At 42.5% G+C, this 13,825-nt stretch overlaps 1 protein-coding gene across 1 annotated transcript; it reads left to right on the top strand.

Annotated features, from left to right (window-relative positions):
- Window positions 1-1,766: 1,766 nt before the first annotated feature.
- Window positions 1,767-13,524, top strand: cetn3 (centrin 3). The gene is made up of 5 exons (XM_079523888.1): window positions 1,767-1,904; window positions 4,419-4,554; window positions 5,238-5,352; window positions 6,234-6,425; window positions 11,720-13,524. Exons 1-5 carry the CDS (start codon window positions 1,888-1,890, stop codon window positions 11,761-11,763), a joined length of 504 nt encoding a protein of 167 aa, XP_079380014.1. The 5' UTR covers window positions 1,767-1,887; the 3' UTR covers window positions 11,764-13,524.
- The last annotated feature ends 301 nt before the right edge of the window (window positions 13,525-13,825 follow it).

Genomic DNA, 13,825 nt, shown 5'->3' with positions numbered 1-13,825 from the left:
GGCTAGGGCAAGTGCTACGGGCCATGGTGGAGTCTGAAGAGGTGGGTTTTCAGACTACGGCGGAAGATTGGGAGTGAGGCTGCAGTTCTGACTGCAATGGGAAGTGCATTCCATAGTTTTGGAGCCAATGATGATGGATCTAATGTTTCGTAAATATACAACCCATGTGTTTTGGGTAAATGAGTAAAACATTAAAAACGTATAACTCCTTTTTTTCCTCCTTCCCAAATGTACATTTCTATGAACTTTGACCTTTCACAAAACATATTCCTCGGTTTGTCAGTTCACTGTTATTATGGAAACCATGTGAGAAGGTCATATTCTATCACTGATAAACATAATGGTAACATTTTATGATTTTACACAATCGCCCACACAACACGTAGCCCAAAGGTTCCCAAACTCCTCAGTCCGCGACCCCCCAAAATAATCATATTTGAACATATTTGAACACCCTGACAAGCACTTGAAATTGTAGGCATTACCATTACATTTAGTTTGACTCTGTTTCCACAGATAAATATCTATTTATAAATGCGCTAATCTTCTGTACATACGTCTGTAATCCACGTCTCGGAAAACGACTTCAAATTCGACACACGCGTTCCACACCACCACAGGGAGTGCAGTTCATGGTGTCGGGTCGGCCGGTTGGACACACGGTTGTCCAGAACCAACACAAAAGGCCTCTGCCCAGGCTCTGGTCAGGGCCCCTGTCCTGGCTCCATATATGGAGCTGGCCTGTTCTGACATCATTCTGACGTCTGCATAGACTCCATATTTGGGCATGCCTGACAAAGAACTCCATATATGGGCATAAAAGGGACACACAGACATGCATTTCCAACTTGCATCGTTCCAAGTAGGCCAGTGCCCAAGGGGCACCGCTCTAGTTGTGTAAAATAGGCAAACTATTACTATACAAGCTCACAACGCCTTGTATAGATCGGCTATTTTCACAATGTTTGACAAAAGATTGGAGACTCCCAGTTTGGAAACCACTGGCATTAACTATGCATTTATCTGAGAGGCCAACAGAACCATACATACAATTAATAGCTCCATCTAATGTCCACACAATGTCTACATTTATACTAACCATTTTTAGGTATTTTGTTTTACTTTCTTCATATTTACAATTTGATACTTTAACTTTTACCCTATACATTTACTCCACTACAATTATATGAATTATATTATATTATTACAAAACACACTAACTAAAATAGCAATTATTCTACATTTTCTATAATTGTGTAGACTTCTTGTAAATTAAGTAGCCTAATTCAGGTGTTTAACAATAATTTAACTTTTTCATTTTACACTTCGGTGAAGCCGGCCAGCATATCATCATGCCAGGACAGTTACCGGCAACAACTGGCAGGCATCCCAGAGTTCCAGGCGCTGGGTCCCCTCTTCAAGTCTTCCGAGGCCATTCAGCTGACGGAGGCCGAGACAGAGTACGTGGTCTCAAGAGTAAAAAGATAGGTCTACTCTCCCAACTCTCCATCATTAAGCTGGGGACCAACTGGAACCCCCTCACCTCAAGTCAAGGACCACTGGTGGTTGAGAACCGCTGTTTTACACCATGGCAATCTGAGCGCCCTGGAATGAATAAAGATGTTTCTCAGGTCGATGATGATGAAATGCTGGAAATAGAGACCCCTAGTGGCAGTTACGAGTAACACGTACGTACGGCAGGGGGAACGTGCCTTTCATTTGATTTACCCAGGCAACAAATCAGATGTGACTTTACTGAGCATAATGGTGGCGAGCAGCCAATGGAAATGAGTTGTGGTAGCCGACGCGTTTGTTGTCGCGGAAGTATATGAGCAGATTTGTTTTAATTCTGTTTACAGCAGTTGGAAGAAGACACAGCAGCACACAATGAGCCTGTCTCTACGGTAACGACATAAACATTCATAATATGTTGATCACATTGGAATATTGCTGTTCAATTCATCATCCTGGGTTGAATTTGAAACGTTTTAAACTGACTTAATTTGAAGCTAAAGGCAGCTAGCAGTTTTAAGTAGATTTAAGAGATTATAACGCTTAAACACACGTCGTGATCTGCTATATGTTCAATACTTCCTTCATAATTAGCCTATGTTATTAATTCATCGACTCGCTATTCCCTAATTATTAGTTAATTCATTAGGAATGTGCAGCTGATTGAGAAGTATATTTATTAACATTTTGCCGAATTTTACAGTACATTTCAAGCACAATTAATACAAAAACTGAGTGGACGACACCATAAAGCATTAGACAAGAGGGTCCACCTTGTTCAATTCATCAAAACATTTAGAGACGTACAAATATACACTTAACTATGAATGCATTGCAATAATGTTATAGTGACATGCTGCACTTCCATGTTCCACTGTAGCATCGTTTTTAGCCTTTTCCCACATCAAGGTCCATTATTTATTCAGCATTTGAGCCACGGACCATCATTGAATAAGATGTTGTCCACAATTCCATGTTGTATTGATAACATAGGAGAAACAGGCAAACGTTGATCAAAATAACACTTATTCTATACATTCTCTAATTGTGTAGAGGAGACTTCTTGTAAATTAAGTAATTCAGATGTTTAATAATTTAACCATTTGGTTTCATTTTACACTCCCAAGAGTTAAAGACCTATAAGGGTCCATTTGGTTACCAACTCTCCCATCATTTAGCAGAATGGGGACCACCTGGAACCCCCTCTAGGACCCCCAGTTTGACATGCATGAGCAGGTAGCCTTGAATCAAGACAAAATATGCATTTTATCGAGTTTGACTTTTGCTTTGCGTTGATTGATTTCATACTATGCTACGAGGATGACACAAAAGGCCCTAATAAGGCCTTGTTGTTTCCATTGTGGTCCATCATATGCGTATTCAATTGTATATTATATCACAAAAGCAAAAGTCAGACTCGATAAAATCTATTGATGGTATCTTAATCCAAGGCTAATGATATGCAGAAGGTCAATTAACCCATTCTGACCTGAGATCAGATTCTAAAAATGTCTACATGTCAGTCGTTCTTCGGTTTTTCAAAAATAGCAGACCTACAAGCTCGAGTGGCGCGCTATGCGCTTGTAGATCTGCTATTTTTCAATAGCTAAAGCATAACATGATGCTAACACCAAAAGGGGTTCCCGCCCAAAATGGGTTAAAGACCCACATTTGATAATTACATTTAACGATCAACACTATACAATCCTAATTCTGATATTGTGCAAATGAAACACGTCAAGAGTATTCAGAAGGACTCGAATGCAGAAAACAGCAGGCAACAAGAGGCAGAATCCAGTTAACTCAAGTCTTTACTTAAGATTCCAAAAAGCAGAACAAAAGTCAATAATACCATAGGTACGTATGTCATCAAAAGGCAGGCAAGGGGCAAGGCAGAAAACGGGCGGTCAACTTCTCACAAGTTCTCAGTCCAGGAGCAAACAGAAAAGCATGTGGTTCAGGCTGGAACAGAAGACAGGCGTTAGAGTAGACAAACTGACAAAATGGTGATGTTGAAGCTCACTCACTTATATAGCCTCAAAGTAATTAGAGCAGCAGGTGAGTAAAGCAATTGGCTGCCTGGCTGGTTACTAAATGCAAGTGGGCATGGACACAAGGGCCAGGTCTAGGGACTCAGGATCGATCGATTGATTGATTGAAAATTGTATTCACAGTTAGTATGCAGAATGGGTACATTTCAAACGAAAGCACAAGTCAATACAAAAACTGTTACTGTAACAGAACATTTAGAGACGTACAAATATGCACATCTATGATGGAAATCATCATATAAAGGAAGTAAAAAGGGAAAAACATATACAGTCAGTAAGGGGAAAAGGGCTCAGACTTTATTTACGGGGGCCAGTTTTGAATTGCAGCCGTCCATAGGTGCCCTTTGAGAGCGGTTTTCAAGGGATTCAAGGTCAAGGGATTCACAACATGTCTTAATGGCTGCCTGTTGGGTAGGGCGTTCCACATTTTGGTGGCATAGGAACGAAATTAATGTAGTCCCTTGTTTGAGCCGAATTTGGGTTGCACATGGTTTGTTGAACTCCCTCTGGTGTTGGTGGGTGATTGGGGATTCCTGACACACGTTACAAATGGTTCTGTTAACCCATTCTGGACGGGAACCCCTTTTGGTGTTTTAACTAAGCATTATGTTATACTTTAGCTACTTAAAAATAGCAGATCTACAAGCTCATAGCGCGCCACCGAGTGGCGCGCTATGAGCTTGTAGATCTGCTATTTTTGAAAAATCGTGAAAATGCGGCACAAATCTTTGAATATATATATATATTCTTTCAGAAGGGGGGGGGGGGGGGGGACCCCCATTTGAGAACCACTGATGTAACGTAACGTTAACGTGATATTAATGTAAGTAACTCTTAATTATTTCTCACCAACAGAACGGAACTTGCGGCGGACAAAAGCAAACGCAAGAAACGAAGAGAGCTCACAGAAGAGCAGAAACATGAGATCAAAGAGGCCTTTGAGCTCTTTGACACGGATAAAGATGGTGAAATTGACTACCATGAACTTAAGGTAAATAAATAGCAAATACTGTAGAAATATCATGTTATCATGTTAAAGGGGGTTAAAAACAATTGGCTACTCTAAATTAAAGAATCACACCCGTGTGAACTGAGTGGTGCAGTGACGTCACACACTAACCATAGCAACCATGCTCACCTGTACGTGCGGCCACGTACAGGTACACGGGTACAGACAAAGCTGGTTATTGGAGTGGTTTGCACCACTCAAAAAAATATATATACTGTATATACAAAATGTAATGTTCAGCTATACACCAAATTAATTAAAAACCAGTCCAGTATGATATTCAATGTGACTTGTTGTTAAATGTGTTTAATGCCAACAACACTTCACACTGTGATATTGTTTTTAGAAATGGAGTATGATAACCAATAGCCTACCCGAAAAAATCCGATAAGCCCATGACGTCATGATAACGTCTGTTAGAAAAGTTCTGTATTTGAAGGACCTAGTAAAAGGTTCTGTTCAGAATGTATTGATAGTGCTCAGATTAGCGAAATAATGAATAGATAAAGGTCCACTCTCAAATGACTCCATTGAAGAATTGTTATTACTCAATACAGTTTGCTGGTTCTGTCAAATATTATTTGATTCATTATTATCTGTACTACAGGAATTGTTGAACCGTATTTAGGAACACACCAAAAGTAAGTGTGTTTGTGGGGTTTTAGGTGGCAATGCGTGCACTGGGCTTTGAAGTAAAGAAAGTGGATGTTTTGAAGATACTGAAGGACTATGATAGAGAAGGACATGGAAAAATATCATTTGAAGACTTCAGTGAAGTTGGTAAGTTAACCCATTTTGGGCGGGAACCCCTTTTGGTGTTTCAAGCATTATGTTATGCTTTAGCTGTTGAAAAATAGCAGATCTACAAGCTCGGTGCCGCGCTATGAACTTGTAGGTCTGCTATTTTTGAAAAATCTCACAAATGTGTCTGAAATCATTGAATATATATTCTTTCAGAGCGAGTTTTTAACTCAAATCTTTGCTACTGGGAGGGTCCCTGGAACAACATATTTTCAGATGGAGGTCGGCGGCCAATTATGGCCAATGTCATATATATTTGGGGTCCTTGACATGAATATGTTTGAGAACGACTGACATAGAAACGTGTTTTTTTCAGAAAACTGTCAGGATTTAGAAGACATTTTTTAAATTTCGACGTCAGGTCTAAATGGGTTAAGTTCTGCATCGATTCATTTTGTTAGTATTTAATTACTACTAGGATATCTGGGGTACCCATGTAGTGTTGCCTGGTTTGTTGCGTGTGGAGGGGAGGCAGACTTTTACATTTGCAAAAAATAAAATGACAACTATCGCCCACTTGTATACTGTCACAAATGGCCTGTCTAACATGTTCATTTGGACAGTTCTTACTATGTTTATTGTATGTAATTGTGTGTGAGTTTGGGTCTGCAATAAAGACATTCATTCATCCAATCACCGATAGCCAATATCACCATATCGTCCAACCTTAATTTCCATATATGGGCATATTAGTCCACAGTACAGACACAATGACACAAGACAGACCCACAGAAAGGCAACTAAAGCTTTGTTATCACAGTGTGCAAGGCGCAAGTTGGCACCGCGACAGTGCATTTCTAGTTATTATTATCTGATAGAAGTGCAATTTTGTCTGTTTACACGCTGGTTGTGTCACACAGTCACAGATCGCATCCTGGAGCGGGACCCCAAGGAGGAGGTGCTGAAGGCCTTCAAGCTGTTCGACGACGACGAGTCTGGGAAGATCAGCGTCAGGAACCTGAGACGGGTGGCCCGGGAGCTGGGAGAGAACATCACCGACGAGGAGCTACGCAGCATGATAGACGAGTTCGATACAGACGGAGACGGAGAGAGTAGGTTCATCACCGTCACGTTGTTCACATCCAGTTCGATACTGACAGACGGAGAGAGTAGGTTCATCACCGTCACGTTGTTCACATCCAGTTCAATACTGACGGAGAGAGTAGGTTCATCACCGTCACGTTGTTTACATCCAGTTCAATACTGACGGAGAGAGTAGGTTCATCACCGTCACGTTGTTTACATCCAGTTCAATACTGACAGAGACGGAGAGAGTAGGTTCATCACCGTCACGTTGTTCACATCCAGTTCAATACTGACGGAGAGAGTAGGTTCATCACCGTCACGTTGTTTACATCCAGTTAGATACTGACGGAGAGAGTAGGTTCATCACCGTCACGTTGTTTACATCCAGTTCAATACTGACGGAGAGAGTAGGTTCATCACCGTCACGTTGTTTACATCCAGTTCAATACTGACAGAGACGGAGAGAGTAGGTTCATCACCGTCACGTTGTTTACATCCAGTTCAATACTGACGGAGAGAGTAGGTTCATCACCGTCACGTTGTTTACATCCAGTTCAATACTGACGGAGAGAGTAGGTTCATCACCGTCACGTTGTTTACATCCAGTTCAATACTGACAGAGACGGAGAGAGTAGGTTCATCACCGTCACGTTGTTCACATCCAGTTCAATACTGACGGAGAGAGTAGGTTCATCACCGTCACGTTGTTTACATCCAGTTCAATACTGACGGAGAGAGTAGGTTCATCACCGTCACGTTGTTTACATCCAGTTCAATACTGACAGAGACGGAGAGAGTAGGTTCATCACCGTCACGTTGTTTACATCCAGTTCAATACTGACGGAGAGAGTAGGTTCATCACCGTCACGTTGTTTACATCCAGTTCAATACTGACGGAGAGAGTAGGTTCATCACCGTCACGTTGTTCACATCCAGTTCAATACTGACGGAGAGAGTAGGTTCATCACCGTCACGTTGTTTACATCCAGTTCAATACTGACGGAGAGAGTAGGTTCATCACCGTCACGTTGTTTACATCCAGTTCAATACTGACGGAGACGGAGAGAGTAGGTTCATCACCGTCACGTTGTTTACATCCAGTTCAATACAGACGGAGAGAGTAGGTTCATCACCGTCACGTTGTTTACATCCAGTTCAATACTGACGGAGAGAGTAGGTTCATCACCGTCACGTTGTTTACATCCAGTTCAATACTGACGGAGAGAGTAGGTTCATCACCGTCACGTTGTTTACATCCAGTTAGATACTGACGGAGAGAGTAGGTTCATCACTGTCACGTTGTTTACATCCAGTTCGATACCAACGGAGACGGAGAGAGTAGGTTCATCACTGTCACGTTGTTTACATCCAGTTCAATACTGACGGAGACGGAGAGAGTAGGTTCATCACCGTCACGTTGTTTACATCCAGTTCAATACTGACGGAGAGAGTAGGTTCATCATCTGTCACGTTGTTTACATCCAGTTCAATACTGACGGAGAGAGTAGGTTCATCACCGTCACGTTGTTTACATCCAGTTAGATACTGACGGAGAGAGTAGGTTCATCACCGTCACGTTGTTTACATCCAGTTCAATACTGACAGAGAGAGTAGGTTCATCACCGTCACGTTGTTCACATCCAGTTCAATACCGACGGAGAGAGTAGGTTCATCACCGTCACGTTGTTCACATCCAGTTCAATACTGACGGAGAGAGTAGGTTCATCACCGTCACGTTGTTTACATCCAGTTCAATACCGACGGAGAGAGTAGGTTCATCACCGTCACGTTGTTCACATCCAGTTCAATACTGACGGAGAGAGTAGGTTCATCACCGTCACGTTGTTTACATCCAGTTAGATACTGACGGAGAGAGTAGGTTCATCACCGTCACGTTGTTTACATCCAGTTCAATACCGACGGAGAGAGTAGGTTCATCACCGTCACGTTGTTTACATCCAGTTCAATACTGACGGAGACGGAGAGAGTAGGTTCATCACCGTCACGTTGTTTACATCCAGTTCAATACTGACGGAGACGGAGAGAGTAGGTTCATCACTGTCACGTTGTTTACATCCAGTTCAATACTGACGGAGAGAGTAGGTTCATCACTGTCACGTTGTTTACATCCAGTTCGATACTGACGGAGACGGAGAGAGTAGGTTCATCACTGTCACGTTGTTTACATCCAGTTCAATACTGACGGAGAGAGTAGGTTCATCACTGTCACGTTGTTTACATCCAGTTCAATACTGACGGAGAGAGTAGGTTCATCACCGTCACGTTGTTCACATCCAGTTAGATACTGACAGACGGAGAGAGTAGGTTTATCACCGTCACGTTGTTTACATCCAGTTAGATACTGACAGACGGAGAGAGTAGGTTTATCACCGTCACGTTGTTTACATCCAGTTAGATACTGACAGACGGAGAGAGTAGGTTTATCACCGTCACGTTGTTTACATCCAGTTAGATACTGACAGACGGAGAGAGTAGGTTCATCACCGTCACGTTGTTTACATCCAGTTTGATACTGACAGACGGAGAGAGTAGGTTTATCACCGTCACGTTGTTTACATCCAGTTAGATACTGACAGACGGAGAGAGTAGGTTTATCACCGTCACGTTGTTTACATCCAGTTAGATACTGACAGACGGAGAGAGTAGGTTCATCACCGTCACGTTGTTTACATCCAGTTCAATACTGACGGAGAGAGTAGGTTCATCACCGTCACGTTGTTTACATCCAGTTTGATACTAACAGACGGAGAGAGTAGGTTCATCATCTGTCACGTTGTTTACATCCAGTTCAATACAGACAGACGGAGAGAGTAGGTTCATCACCGTCACGTTGTTTACATCCAGTTTGATACTGACAGACGGAGAGAGTAGGTTCATCACCGTCACGTTGTTTACATCCAGTTTGATACTGACAGACGGAGAGAGTAGGTTCATCACCGTCACGTTGTTTACATCCAGTTCAATACTGACAGAGAGAGTAGGTTCATCACCGTCACGTTGTTTACATCCAGTTCAATACTGACGGAGAGAGTAGGTTCATCACCGTCACGTTGTTTACATCCAGTTCAATACTGACGGAGAGAGTAGGTTCATCACCGTCACGTTGTTCACATCCAGTTCGATACTGACGGAGAGAGTAGGTTCATCACCGTCACGTTGTTTACATCCAGCCTATTGCTGACCTTTATGACATAGAGTACCGAAGTCCTGACTGATGTCACTCCCGCTACCCCTGGGTCACGGTATTAATTATTTCTAGAGCGACTCACAGTAAGCAAGAAGAAAACATAGTAATGCATCAGATACATAAAAATAGTCTTCAAGAATCATACGTGGCCTGGGCCGTGGCTCAGCGGTCCAGGCACCTTGGCTGGTCATCCAGTCTAGCAGTGTGCCGCGGGTTCCACTCCCGATCCCGACGGCCTTTACTGCATGTCACCCCAGAGGCGTATCTACAATAAGGCGAGGGCAGGTGTCCGCCTGTCCAAATCCATTTCTGGCCTGGCCAAAATCCATACAATGAGAAAAAGAGAGGACAAGACCTAAGAACTATTAATGGACAGCTGATTGGCCGTTGCGGTAGAGCGTGACCCTCAATCACCCATTGGAATGTAAATGAATTCCTTTCAGCCTTTGTATCCTACTGTCTGGCAGGTGTATATCTCTTTGAAAACCTTTAGTGCTACGATCGTGCGCGGGGAGACGACAATTAACATATCTTGCCTGGCCAAAACGTAATTCCTGGATACGCCACTGTGTCACCCCCCCATCTCTCTCCCCATTTCCTGTCAGCCTAGTCTTGTCCCTCCATAAAAAGTATAAAATAAAGGCAAAATTATGGTGGAATATCTATATAATGAAACTATGCGTAATTGCGTATACACTATTGAGTGCTACTGTACTGTATGCCTACATGCCATCTAATTTACATAAGTTGAGCCTTTGCAATGTGCCTGTAAGGTCATCGAGGCTAGGGCAAGTGCTACGGTTAAAGGCAAACTCACAAACACACGCACGCAGGCATGCACGTGTGCGCACACACACACACACACACACACACACACACACACACGAGTGAGAGAAAGGAATGCTGCCACACAGCATTCTTAATTTCTTATCCCCCATTTGACTATTTCATGCAGAACAATTGTGGGAAAATGATGGGCAAAAATTACGAAACTCGCAATTACGGCCAAGTAATTGCGAGTATGAAGTGGATGGGTTTCACGCTCCTTGAGATATACGAGTCGTATGCACTCAGAGATTTGCGGAATTTATAGATGGATTAGATTCTTGTGATTGTGAAATCCTAGAGGCGGCGCTCACTGTTGCATTCTCACATAGCAGAAAACCACCAGGGTCTATTATTAGCACACACACACACACACACACACACACACACACACACACACACACACACACACACTGACAGGCAGCTTGCTGCTGAAACATTAGTCATACTGTACTTTTGTATTAAATAATTGCATTCATTTGGCGCAAATTTCAAAAGTGTGTGTGTCAGCATTCCTTTGTATATTTCATGGATTGAACTGAACATTTTAACAATGTGAATTAAATGTTAAATCCGAGCAATCTTCGTTTCTACTCGGTCATGAAGTGTGGATCATGACCAAGTGGCCGAAAATGAGTTTTCTCAGACGGGTGGCTGGCCTCTCCCGTAGAGATACGCTGTGAAGTTCAATCCGCGAGAGAGAGAGAGTAGAAACGCTGATGGAAATCTTTGAATTTGTAAATTATTTTATTTAAAAAAAATCACACCCGTGTGAACTGAGTGGTGCAACTCCCCCCCCCCCCCCACCCTCTCTCTCGCTCTCATTAGCAGGCAACAGTGCAGCACTATTTCTCTCTCTCTGTTTCTGACACGACAGCGCCCCTACTGGTACTCATGAGTCACACATGAGTCACACACAAACATAGGTTAACACGAGTCACATAGGTGTCACATAGGTGAACACGGACATTGCTGTTCCTTGGAGTGGTTGCACCACTCAAAAAAATAATAATTAAATGCGGAAAAACAGCTGATCTATAGTCTCTCACACATTTCGCGCATTTGACTGGCACTGGCCTCACGATCCCGCCTAGTGTAACGGGAGGGATTGGGTTATGATTTGGGGGGTTCCTTGACCTTGACATGAGAACATTATGTGAGAGGGATTGGGTTATGTGAGAGGGATTGGGTTATGATTTGGGGGGTTCCTTGACCTTGACATGAGAACATTATGTGAGAGACACGGCATTAACTCAACGTGTGTGTTGCTTGCTGTGTGTGTTGCAGTAAACCAGGAGGAGTTTCTGTCCATCATGACCGGAGACTCTTGATGGCGCTGAGACTGGACCGCTGCGCTGGAGTGGAGTCTGTCCACGTGTGGGAGATCCTTTGAACCATTCCAGTCCCTCAGCGATTCCCAGTCTAAACGGTCCAATTCCTTAGCACTTACGTTTAACGATTCCTATAGGGGAGTTCTGAATGGACCCTTACAGGCCTGTAACTCTGAGACTGTACAAATGCAACCAAATGGAGCCTTACAGGTCCATTTGGTTCCATTTGTGCACTCAAGAGTAAAGGTGGTTGCACATTGGACGCGTTTTTCGGATTTTTAGCTGCGTTTTTCCGTCGGTTTTTCACGAAAAACACGTCCAGTGTGCAACCACCTTTTACGGTGGTCTTTGAAATGTTAAAGTTTATTGTATTTATATATCGCGACGTGAAGTCCACTAAACATACATACCAGCTCAGCACAGTGTGACAAAACCAGGTTCTGGAAAAAACGGTTTCCAAAAAACGTGACGGAACAGATTCCTCCTCGCCGTTGGATCCGGTTTCCTCGCGTTCCTCACGTTATTCCGGATCCCAACCTTAACACTTTAATCGCTCAGGGTTATTTAATCCATTACATTATAGCGCCCAGTCGATTTATAAACACGGACCCCTTTTCCGGACGGACCGGAAGTTGTTGTTGATGTGTGTGTAGCAGCTAACAATAGCCACACCACTCTAGAGTCGATCGACAACAACGGGAGGTAAGAATAAATCTATCGCGACTAGCGACTGGACCGCGGAGCGCCGTCTAACACAGGATCTTTTTTCATAATTAGACGGGATGATTTAGATCGCGAGTTATGAACGTTTTAAGATTTTAGTTTTCATCAGCTAAACAGGGGAGGGAGTTTTTCGATGACGTCTCACTCTTGCACAACACCGAGGATTGCCCAACAGGCGCTCCCAGGCTGTGGAGCCATGCGATCCGTTCTCATATCAATAAACTTCGTCTTTTGGACAATACTTCGTCCTGGGCGTCGGGCGTTACTAATAGAAAGGACAAAGAACTTCGTCCTGGGCGATGTTAACCACGTACAGTATATCCGTCCCAGAGGAGATGGACGACTTTGTCCTCAGTGGTAAAACATTTTCCATGGACAGAAATTACCTTGAGGTTGGATTTACAGTATTTGCCTGATTTTATACATAAAACGTACGTGGATTTTTTTTTTAAGGCAGACCTAGAAAGGTTCCAGTTTTCAGGGTTAAAGGGGTGGGTGCTAAGTGATAGGTTTTCATGTTCAAAACAGCACATGTTTTGTTAAAAAGTTCTATATTCTTTTATAGTAATCATTGCTGTGTTTGTTCAGTAACAGGGATCGGTCTCTCCCGCTCTTTTAATACAAAATATTCAGGACAGGATACCAATTTTATCCAGTCAGGAGAGAGAACGCCACAAAGATCATTTCATCAGCTTCACTTTTATAGTTTCCGTTTCCAACTGTGACTTGTCTTTTTTTCTTTTTTTGCTCAGTCTAACCTGATTGGATATATATATATATATATATTTTAACTGAAAGTTGTACTGTACTCATTGTTGTGTTCATGTTTGTATTTTTTATGTCACTATAGAATTTGTTTTATATTGATGCTCTACATCTACATTGTTGGTGTAACATTTACCCTGATCCCCTGATAGTCTGTTTGTCAAATTGAAACAATTTATTTAATTACAATGTTTTGCGTGGGTGATTCTGCTTTGCATAATATTAAAGTTATATATTAAGAAAATAAATACAATGGTTTTTCCATGGGATAAACCACCTCTGTCATTACTTATTAATTGTTTTTTTCAACTGATTAGATATTAATTGTGTTCACAGACTCCGAGTAATATAGTAAGAGAGTGGCGACACTAGCGTTGACTCCCATTGTAACAAAGGAATGCGGAAGTGCTCATTCTATCTAAATAGGATAGTTCCAGCCATAGGAGCAATGTTTGGAACTATAGCCCATAAGGCACCCGCTTTGCGGCGAGATCAAAGCGTGTCGCTACTCTACACTCTGCACAGACTTCACACCAGTGTTGATTTCGTTGACTAAACCTAAGGCGAAAAATGT

Source organism: Electrona antarctica, assembly GCF_951216825.1.
Source record: "Electrona antarctica genome assembly, chromosome: 16".
Taxonomy (NCBI): domain Eukaryota; kingdom Metazoa; phylum Chordata; class Actinopteri; order Myctophiformes; family Myctophidae; genus Electrona; species Electrona antarctica.
Note: the sequence above shows the minus strand (reverse complement) of the source record. Positions and strands in the feature narration are given on the sequence as shown.

Bases quoted from the DNA above. Each gene is read 5' to 3' on its own strand.
- cetn3 (XM_079523888.1), top strand. The intron at 4,555-5,237 runs GTAAATAAATAG...GTGGGGTTTTAG, and splicing joins TTGACTACCATGAACTTAAG to GTGGCAATGCGTGCACTGGG. The intron at 6,426-11,719 runs GTAGGTTCATCA...TGTGTGTTGCAG, and splicing joins TACAGACGGAGACGGAGAGA to TAAACCAGGAGGAGTTTCTG.